Here is a 10,451-nt window from a genome sequence, read left to right on the forward strand (position 1 = left end):
AATATCCGTCAAATTTTAAGATCATTCTGTTGTTTCAGTATGGCTGAAAACTTCCAGGAGGCTGCGACCCGTCACCATTGAGACATTTGCATTTTGCAGCTTTGTTTTGCATTTACTTTTCATTTCTTTTTTACTTCCACTTTCACTCACAGATAAGTTTTAGATTTCATTGTTGCACCGTGAATATGCACCAGTTACCTGTGAGTAGATTTCACTGCAGCTTTTTCATGCTCAGATAGTGAGACATGCAATATCGGTCTCAAGGACTGCACTGACATTAGAGCTTTACAATATTATCCTATACTTTTTAAACACTTTTCAAATTCATAACAAAATTCTCCGAAACATTTGTCTGTAGCTCAAAACCAGGAAAACCAGAGAAATTAAGGGCAGCAAAGCTGACTGCTTTGGGAACTGCAGATAAAAAAAACATTTTTTGATTAACTTTTATTTCTTGTATTGAAATGGCTTTTGTTTGCTAATTTTCACATGAAAATATGATGAATACTTTGACCTTCCTCCCTGAAACTAAAACTGTGCAGGCGGGCTACATGTGTGCTGAATCTGAGAACTACAAAGTGGCTGCGTGTTTTTATCACTCCTCTTTCAGGGACATAAATCTCCTAAAACAGTTATATTGTCGTGACCTGGCTCTTTTTTTTTCTTTTTTTTTTGAGGAAGAAGGTCTCTGCAGTCTAATTCATCACTTTATAATGTAAACACTTTAAGGATCAGAGTAAGGGCCGTGGCCTCCAGGCCTCCAGGAAAATGATGTAGAGATGAATATACAACTCTCTCATTTTTTTTCAGTCCATTCCACTGGGGTGGAGGTAGGGAGGTAGAGTGGCCAGTTGGAGTGGCCACCAACCAGTTGGAAGGTTGGTGGTCTGATCTCAGCTCCTCCCTTGTGCTGAGGAATCGTTTAAGCAACAAATTGAACCCTGACTTCCCCTGTGCATCAGTCTTATCAGAGTATATGAATGGTAAATAGCCTGTATTTGTATAGCACTTTACTTAGTCCCTAAGGACCCCAAAGCACTTTACACTACATTCAGTCATCCACCCATTCACTCACACATTCACACACTGGTGATGGCAAGCTACATTGTAGCCACAGCTCCCTTCGGGCGCACTGACAGAGGCGAGGCTGCCGGTCACTGGCGCCACCGGGCCCTCTGACCACCACCAGTAGGCAACGGGTGAAGTGTCTTGCCCAAGGACACAACGACCGAGACTGTCCGAGCCGGGGCTCGAACCGGCAACCTTCCGATTACGAGACGAACTGCCAACTCTTTAGCCACGATCGCCCCCCAGAATTGTTTTTAATTGTGTTGTTCTGTTGTTTATGAGCCTTTTCTTGTCTCCCATACGTGTTTTATGTATGAAAAGAAAATTGTTAAAACGTTCGTCAGAGCCCAGGAAGAATAGCTACTGCTACTGCAGGAGCTAATGGGGAACTTGGTAAACTAAACTAAACCATTCTCTTTGCTTTTCATACTTATTACAAGGATGATGACAGTCACTTATCAGATGCACAAACCTGTTAGACATTATTAGCAGCAGTAGCAGTAGTAGTAGTGGTAGTAAATGTCAGTTTTCAAAAATGTCCTTTTTTGATAATAAAATGTTAAAAATTAAAGTATTATGACATGAATACTCCAGCGAGTTTTAGCAAACAACTTTATTAGGTGACCAACATGTTTTAGTTTGTGGCCTTCATCAGGGTCATTGCAAAACATATATTTAAAAAAAAACAGGAAATAGAAAAAATCCAAGTGGACCAATCACACATTCATCATACTTTATTCAAAAAAATAAAGTATGGTCGTTTCTGCAATCCAATCATGTACAGTATGGACTAAGAATAAAATAAATCTGTAAACACCTTAAAAGGTTGTTCTGTCAATCTACAGCAAACCCATTTCATAAATTACACGTCTTTTATAGTTATAGTTATTCATAGATGTGAGGAGATCCTGTGTGAACATTAGCAGGGATGTTTCTGAGACCCAAGCAAAACTATACAAAAAACCTCTCACGGAGATTCAGGAAAACACTACACCCTGCAGGGTCATTTTTTCCTCACACCAGCCTTTTTAGTGTTCAAAAGCTGTGCTGAAGTGTTTCTACATGCTATTGACAACATGATACTTACAAAGTAATAACAAACAACATGTAAGCATCTAAAAATATTCTAAAATGTCCATATTTGATATTTCTTACAGCACTTTATATTTTCTTTTTCTCCAAGGCAAAAACCAGCAGCTTAGACAAATTTGATTCATTTGGTCAGAGAATTGAAGAAGTAGCACAGAAGTGAAGTGATGAGTAGTTTTTAAAATACAAAATACAAACTCGCTGATGTGATGCTTGTCATGTTATGTTGTCTCTCTCTGTCTTGTAGTGTGATCACCTCCAGATCTCCATGAAAAAATATTCTTTGTGATACTTTCAATCCTGATATATGAATTGCAATAAATTAATCCTGTTTAATCAGATTTACAATTATCACTTTTAGTGAAATATTCACTATTTCTCTTATATTATCATGTAATGATCCTTGTAGAAGAATAAAAAATTATAAAAAAAGAAATACTAAATGTCAGCTACTTTAAAAGTACGTTTTTTGGAAATAAAACAATAAATGAAATTTACTTTATGGACCAGATGAGGAATCTGTGTATTAGGAAGACAATGATTGTTGTCATATCTAGTTATATGAAACAAGCCTGCCCTGACAGCCCTGATAAATTCATCATTAGTACTTAATAATGATAACTGGTTTTGGTGTAACACCTTTGGATTACTTCACACATCAAAAAACTAGACATAGTTTAGTTTAATTTGGACAAAAGGATGATTAAATATTATCATAATTACTAATACTGTATTATATGATATATTACACTTTGATGCGATGGCTTACAAGATATCAGAGTAGGACCGAAGCAACTCTAGTATGCAAAGTTTTAAACAGGAAGTAGCTGTGGATGCGACATCACTGATCAGCAGTAATAAGTTATAAGTAATAAGGCTAAAATATTACTTCAGTATATTAATTCAAATACATTTGGAGAAACAGAAATTTTAAAAAGTTCAAAATAAAGACACAAATGTTTTAATGTAAAAAATAAGTATGTTAAAGCCAGATAAGCAAACTTGATATTTACAGTGTTCTAGATAAAATTCTAGGAAGACGTATGAACAAATCTCACTTCCTTGCAACTCTTTACACGGAAGTGAGATTTGTTATATATTTGCCATCAGTAGCAATATCAGCTACAGATAGTAGTTATGGTTACACGCCAAAAGGATTGTTAGTGTACACTTTAAACACTGCAAACCCCAAAAAGTAGCAGAACTTAAAAAAAATAAAACTTAAGGCAACCTATTGCCTTAATCTGCATGATTTCAGATCTGCTTTCACAGACTCGTCCTAAACGAATGAGTGAGAGTGATCACAAATGAATCGGCTAATTACAAGATGATTTTAGGACAAATCACCTCTCCGATTTCTCGTCTTCATCATAATCTTCATCAGAAAGGTGTTTACACTACTTGTAAAACAGAGGATTCTGCAAAATGTCATGATACTTTAATGTGTTTAAACATGAAAAGATGTTGGAGATTGAGCTAAAGGCAGGAAGGAGAAAAGGCAAAATATGAAAAAAAAATCTGAACAAAAGGTCGGTTGGCTGTTTTTAAAGCTTGCAATTGATGCAGATGTTTTAAATGCCCCCAATAAATTCACTGCAGTAAAGTTTTTTTTAATGTTTACAATGTTTATTGTTTAATGTTTGAAAAAGAAATCAGAATCTAAATCAATCCAGCTGTTGTATCAAACTAAAGACTAATATATTTAATGTTTGGGGTCAAATTGATCCCAGAATTTAAAACCTTACAAAGATCTCTGCCACGGGGCGATCGTGGCTCAAGAGTTGGCGGTTCGTCTTGTAATCGGAAGGTTGCCGGTTCGAGCCCCGGCTCGGACAGTCTCGGTCGTTGTGTCCTTGGGCAAGACGCTTCACCCGTTGCCTACTGGTGGTGGTCAGAGGGCCCGGTGGCGCCAGTGTCCGGCAGCCTCGCCTCTGTCAGTACATCTCAGGGCAGCTGTGGCTACAATGTAGCTTGCCATCACCAGTGTGTGAATGGGTGGATGACTGGATATGTAAAGTGCTTTGGGGTCCTTAGGGACTAGAAAAGCGCTATATAAATACAGGCCATTTACCATTTAGATAAATTGGTACATTTTTTTAAGTAGCAGGTACTTAATATGCAAAGTAGATGAAGCTGATCAAAAATAATAAGCTGAATGAACTGAAATGGAACAAAATGTTAGATGAACTTACGCTATTTCTTAGTTTTTTTTAAATTAATATTACATTACTTCATTTATTTAAGTAGTTTCAGCATTTGCATTTACTGTGTATTAAACTAGACCAGCTAATAATAAAAGTCTTGAGTCATGTATTCTGTTTCCAACCCAGACATTCATGTGTTAAAGTGTTCTATAGGCAGTTATATACAACAGTTCTCCAGGCTTTCTGAAGGTCTGGCTGCTTTTTCACTCCTTTTCATTCCAGTCCTTAAACTTGACCATTTTCATAAGAGTGTTGTTGGTTTTTTATTATTATTTCTGAAGCAACCTAATACGGACGTATGACTTAATCCTGTCACTTCGCATATAAAGAAACTCTACTAGTAGAGCACAACAGTAAGTAGCAGACCTACAAAGCTCTGTACCCGAGGTAACCAGCAGAGACCTACAACAAGCACGTATCTACATCTGTAAAACATGGTGGACAGACTTTTGCACAACACTAAAACCATTAAACAAGATTATTTTGATTAAGCATTTCAAGAGGAAGGAAGTTACAGCTAGATCTCAGGGCTGCGTGTGATGTATTTATCGTCCCCAACAAGATGAAAACTTGCCTTTGCTGAGACACTGCTCTTAATTTCAACATGTGAGTAAAATTTTATGTTTTTATGGATATAAAGTAGGAGATCTTAAAAAACCAGATACAAGTTCTGTTATTTTATACATTTTCTTGTTAATATAGAAACCGAAGCATTCCTGCAGTCATGCTGTTTGCAAAGACTCAGTGGACGGTGATGTGTTTCCTCCTGCACATAACAGGTATTATTATTATTATTATTATTATTATTATTATTATTAAAGATCTGTATCTATAAACTTTAGAGCTAGATATTTCACATGAAATAGGAGTGATGTTTTTAGTAAGATTGGTTTTACTGACAACATTAATGAGGATTATCTTCTGATTAGACACAGAGCATTGATATAGACTTTATTAGCAACACCTCTTTTTTCTTCAGAACCTTTCCTATAGATTTGAGTTACTGTTGCCTTCTGCATCTCACCTGTGGCCTCTATCATTACTATAGCATTTTCTCTCTGAGTGCTGGATAGTTTCTCATTGTCGGGCATACTTTCTCTAAGAAAGTTGTGTGCGAATATCCCAATAAACAAGCAATGTGGCACCAACAACCATCAGTAACTTAAATCACTTTTCCTCAGCAGGTTGTCTTGACCATGTGTATATGCCTAAATGCAATGAGCAGCTACCATGTGACCGGCTAATGAGATATTTGCAGTAACGATCTAAACAACTTTTAACACCTTTGCTCACCTGTGTGGTCAAAATGGTGTAGAAATCATAAATACACTGATTTAAACAAACATGTTTAATGGTAGAGCAAAACTTTGCATACCCACACACGTTATCTGACATCCAGTATTCAAATGAAGTCCTTCTCCTTCTGTTAAAGCGGTTATAGGGCTACAAAGCAGAATCTGTGCTTTAAAAGGTTCATCAGTGGATCTGCCATGCTCTGCTCAACATGCCACCTCAAACATAAGCTGGTACACTGTACACACAAATGGCTCCAAATATGTCCTGACAGAGCTCTCTGTGGATGGAGACAATGGAACATACAGCATGGCTAAAGACAATAACTTTACTCTGACAATCAAAGTTTTGAGAGAAATAGATGCAAAGTTTTACTGCTGCAAAGAAACTACAGAGAACCCACAATTCTGCTTGAACAACCAAACTGAGCTCCGTGTTTCAGGTAGAGCTGCTACCATTCATAAATTACTGCTCACTTCAGTTTATGCGCACTTATTTTATCCATCATCCTCTCAGAGCTGCAGGTAAAGGTGATTCCTGCCACAGAGGGACAGACAGTAACACTGATGTGCAGCAGCAGCTGTCCTCTGACTGAAAAGCCTGCAGCCTACATCTGGTACAAGAACAGAGAGTTTCTCTATGAGGACTGGTCTCCCTGGTACCAAGAGCTGCTCAGCAGTGAGGAAGCAGTCACATACTCCTGTGCTGTCAAAGGCTACGAGCATCTCAGAGCCCCTCAAGTCTCTGTGGGTGAGTAACGTTCCAAAAACAACCCCAAAGTGTTAAAAGCTACAAAATCCTGGCAAGCCATTAACAAATTCTAAAGTTAAAATACTAATTTTCATCTCTTTTTGTGCAGATTCTGTAACTAAAACCTGTTTCAGTGTGACTTATACTGAAAGCAGCATGTGTTCCGAGAAGCTGAAATCAAAGGACCAGTTCTGCTCCATCACATATCCGACAGGTTTCCACATGCAAACAAACCATTCTCCCCAAAACATATCACAGGTCGTAGCAAAAAAAAAAGTATTTATTTTCTTCCAACAGATTTGCACGTTCAAATAACTCCTGTCAGGAGCTTTGTCATTCTGACCTGTAACACCAGCTGCCCTGTGGCTGATGCTCACACTGCATATAAGTGGTACTGGAACAGAAAGTTATACAATGAATGCGAGCATCAAGACATTACCATTTTGAAACCCAAAGCAGCCTTCTTCTCCTGCGCCTTAAAAAGCAATGAAGATGTGCTCTCTCGTGAATCCTGTGAGTACGTGTATGAGCCAAACATACGTACGAAACAAACAACAGGCAGGTTGAAGCAGAAGTAAAATTTCATGTGTTTAAACTCTGTTTTAGGCATCGACAATGCAAACTGCAAGGCTGTAAATTACGTCAGCAGGAGAATCTGTGCCCTGGAAGGTTCCTCTGTGAACATTGCAAGTCAATACTCGAGCCATTCCATCTCGAAGTATGGATCGTGGTATAAAGTACAGCTTGGTGGTGAGGAGGATGACTGTAAGGAGGTATTTGACGAAGCTACGGGCCGTGTGAAGCATCACGACAACATGAAAGACAACCACACACTGAGAATTAATGATGTGAAGAGGAATGACTCGGCTGAATACTCATTCAGACTTGAGAAACATATTAATCTCTGTCATTTACCTAGAGTGATGTTAGTTGTCACAGGTAAGTTTAATTGATTTAATACAGAATCACCTGCAGTGTTTAGTGAAGTGCATGTTTTTATATCATATTGATGGTCCACAAAATGTGTTTCATACAGGATTTGATTTAAAGAAACATAACAGCAAATTACCTGATATCATTATCATTATTCTTTCAGATGTGAAGCTAAAATTTGAAAGCAATCATTTTGGATGTTCAGAATTTGTACCATAAAATTTTTATGCTAATTGGAGACAGTCAAGCAGAAGGCCCGTGTTCATTTGAGATACAACCACCCTTACAGTTAGGTCCATATATATTTGGACACTGACACAAGTTTTTTTTATTTTTGTTTTTTTTACCCGTTTACTGAAACGTATTCCAATTATAGTTACATCATGGACATGGGCGTAGTGTGTAGACCCTCAGCTTTCATTTGAGGGTTTCTACAATCAAACTGGATGAAAGGTTTAGGAGTTTCAGCTCCTTATCATGGGCCACCCTCTTTTTTTAAAGAGACTAAAAGTAATTGGACATTTGACTCATCATCTGGTGACGTCTACAAGTTCAAGCTGTCATTGCCTGCAAAGGGTTTTCAACCAAGTATTAGAAATAAACATTTTATTTTCAGTTATTTAATTTGTTCAGTTACTGAAATGCCCCTAAAGTGAAGGGATTGTGTTAAAAATGCATTGTTCCACCCACTGAATTAAAGCTGAAGGTCTTCATTTCAACTGTATCTGAGTTGTTTCATTTAAATTTCGTTGTGGTAATGTACAGAACCAAAAATAGGAAAAAAATGGTCTCGTTCAAATATTTATGGACCTAACTGTATGTCAGATATAATTGATAATCACACGTCAGTTTTGTCAAAAGGCACAAAAACTCTTCTGTTTTGTTTTTTTTGTTTTGTTTTGTTTTCTATCCAATCGAACTATCTTTGAGGTGTGAAAGTGAGCGTGAGTCCTTCTGCAATGGTGACAGAGGGTCAGAGAGTCACACTGACCTGCAGCACCAGCTGTCCTCTGACTGACGACACAAACTACATTTGGTACTTCGACAGTCGACCAGTCGGCCACCAAACTAAACATCTGATCCTGGACCCAGTCAGCAAGGAGAATGAAGGGAACTATTCCTGTGCTGTGAATAGTCCTCAGAACATTAGCTCAACTGAGAAGGCTCTCACTGTCAAAGGTAAGAAGGACATAATGTTAAAGATCCTGCTCACTTTCTGACTCCCTTTACATTTGGTGAATGGAGAAATGCAGGCTAAGTGATAGCAGCAGGCAGAAACTTCAACTTTTTTCTGGACCAAACCAACAAAATAGCAGTCTGGCCGTTAATTTTATACTATTCTGAAATATTTTACTACAATGTTTACTTACATCTTACATCAATCTCTACAGCTCTAGAGAAAACCGTAGCAAGGCTGAACGTATTGAAAATGACTCTTTTATCGCTGATCCCTGCAGTTGTATTTCTACTCTACATGAAAACAAGGTAAACTACTTCACTTCAGATTTTGTGTCATATCTTCTGTCTTCAAAACTCTTTTCTTTCATATAAGAAAAATTTGAGTTTGATATATTACAAATGTAGGAAGAAGAAAACTGTGACTGCCACTGCTGAGAAAAGTGACAGGGAACAACCTGGACAAGTAATGAGATATGTCAAACTCTGAAATTACTGTTTATGAAAGTGTGCCCACAGTCATCTGCATGTCCTCCTTTCAGATGGACCAGCTGTATGAGAGTGTTGAACTGAACCCTGCTGCACAGTGAAAACCAGCAGAGAAGCAAGAAGACACTGTGCAACATCTGGTTGGGTAGCTTGTAGACTTCCTCTTCCTCTCGTGTGCAGAGTATAATCTGAATACAATTGATCTTATTCATTTAGATTCATGCTGGCAAAATATGATCCTGCATGTGCAAAGAGACAAACAGCCCTGCAAACTTAGAGTATGTCAAACTTGAGGCCTGTACTCCAAAGCAGGATTTCTTCTTATCCAGGCCATCTTTAGCTTTGACCCTTGCTTTTTTGTACCAGTTTTCACTTTTTATTGGGGTACATTACCATGGTAACTTAGAAACCTGTAGGTATCAAATCACTGCCCTGGTACCCCTGGGCAGTTTTTCAACAGTGTCTAATATCTTTGTGTTTCCCCAGTGAGCTCCAGTAACAAATATAGTTTCTTGGCCACAGCATTATTTGTTACTTTTTCCTGTCGACTCCAAATAAGTTTACAACTATTTTACTGTTCTATAAGCATGGATATGCGATCCCAATAAGGAACACCTATTTGTACTTCCTGATATATCAAATTTGCAAGTAGACTAATCCTACATTTGAATAGTTTTATAGTCATTCTTTACGTGCTCTCAGACAGTTAAGCACCACTGTTGCTGCAGCTGATTGAATAAATACTAAAATAAATAATAACAATTTATTTATAACAATTTAATTAAATAGGTGATAATAATTCATCCAGTTCCCTCGTTTCTTAATAACAGAGCTGTGATACTGACAATCTGTATCTGTATCTGGCTTCAAATGAGCTAAACTGTATTAATATAGCTGATTTTTGTCCAGTCGTATTGCTCTGCAAAAGCTGTGTTACTTTGAGTCTGTAATTTGTATTTAACCTCTTTGTATTTTTCCCATAATGTATTTTTTAATGTTGTTGTATGAAATCAGCTGTTCTGCTGTTAGTACACTTAATCCATAATCTTTATTGGTGAAATGCTGCCAGCACCACCCCTTTCATGTGAACACACACATGTTAACCTTAACATGTGTGACATATGTTGAGCTTGTTTTGTATTTAAGAGCCCCGTAGGTCACAGAAATGACAGATAACTTTATCATCTTCCTGCTTTATATCATGCAGTGGTGGTGGTGAATTCAGTGTAACTAGCTTTTCCTGTGATGCCAACTTTCACACATTAGTGATGCTGTTAGAAAATAAATAGCCATTTTTGCATGTTGTGATTAAATCCTTTTCAGGTTTCATTTTTCATGTTTTAATTGCCATGTTTATCATTTTTAGTTTATTAACCTTGTTTGTTTTGACTTGAGTTTGACCATCTTTAATTAGGACTGTTTCCCAGCCTCTGTATGGCTTCTGTATGG

General features: G+C 37.5%; 1 protein-coding gene across 1 annotated transcript; it reads left to right on the plus strand.

Annotated features, from left to right (window-relative positions):
- The first annotated feature begins 6,750 nt into the window (after nucleotides 1-6,750).
- LOC111501162 (sialoadhesin-like) lies at nucleotides 6,751-10,451 on the plus strand. Its single transcript, XM_076885465.1, has 6 exons — nucleotides 6,751-6,917; nucleotides 7,011-7,343; nucleotides 8,268-8,516; nucleotides 8,729-8,822; nucleotides 8,922-8,979; nucleotides 9,056-10,451. The coding sequence occupies exons 2-6, from the start codon at nucleotides 7,220-7,222 to the stop codon at nucleotides 9,101-9,103; spliced, it is 573 nt and encodes a 190-aa protein (XP_076741580.1). The 5' UTR covers nucleotides 6,751-6,917; nucleotides 7,011-7,219; the 3' UTR covers nucleotides 9,104-10,451.

The sequence above is a fragment of the Maylandia zebra genome, linkage group LG6 (genome assembly GCF_041146795.1).
Source record: "Maylandia zebra isolate NMK-2024a linkage group LG6, Mzebra_GT3a, whole genome shotgun sequence".
In the NCBI taxonomy this organism is placed as follows: Eukaryota; Metazoa; Chordata; class Actinopteri; order Cichliformes; family Cichlidae; genus Maylandia; species Maylandia zebra.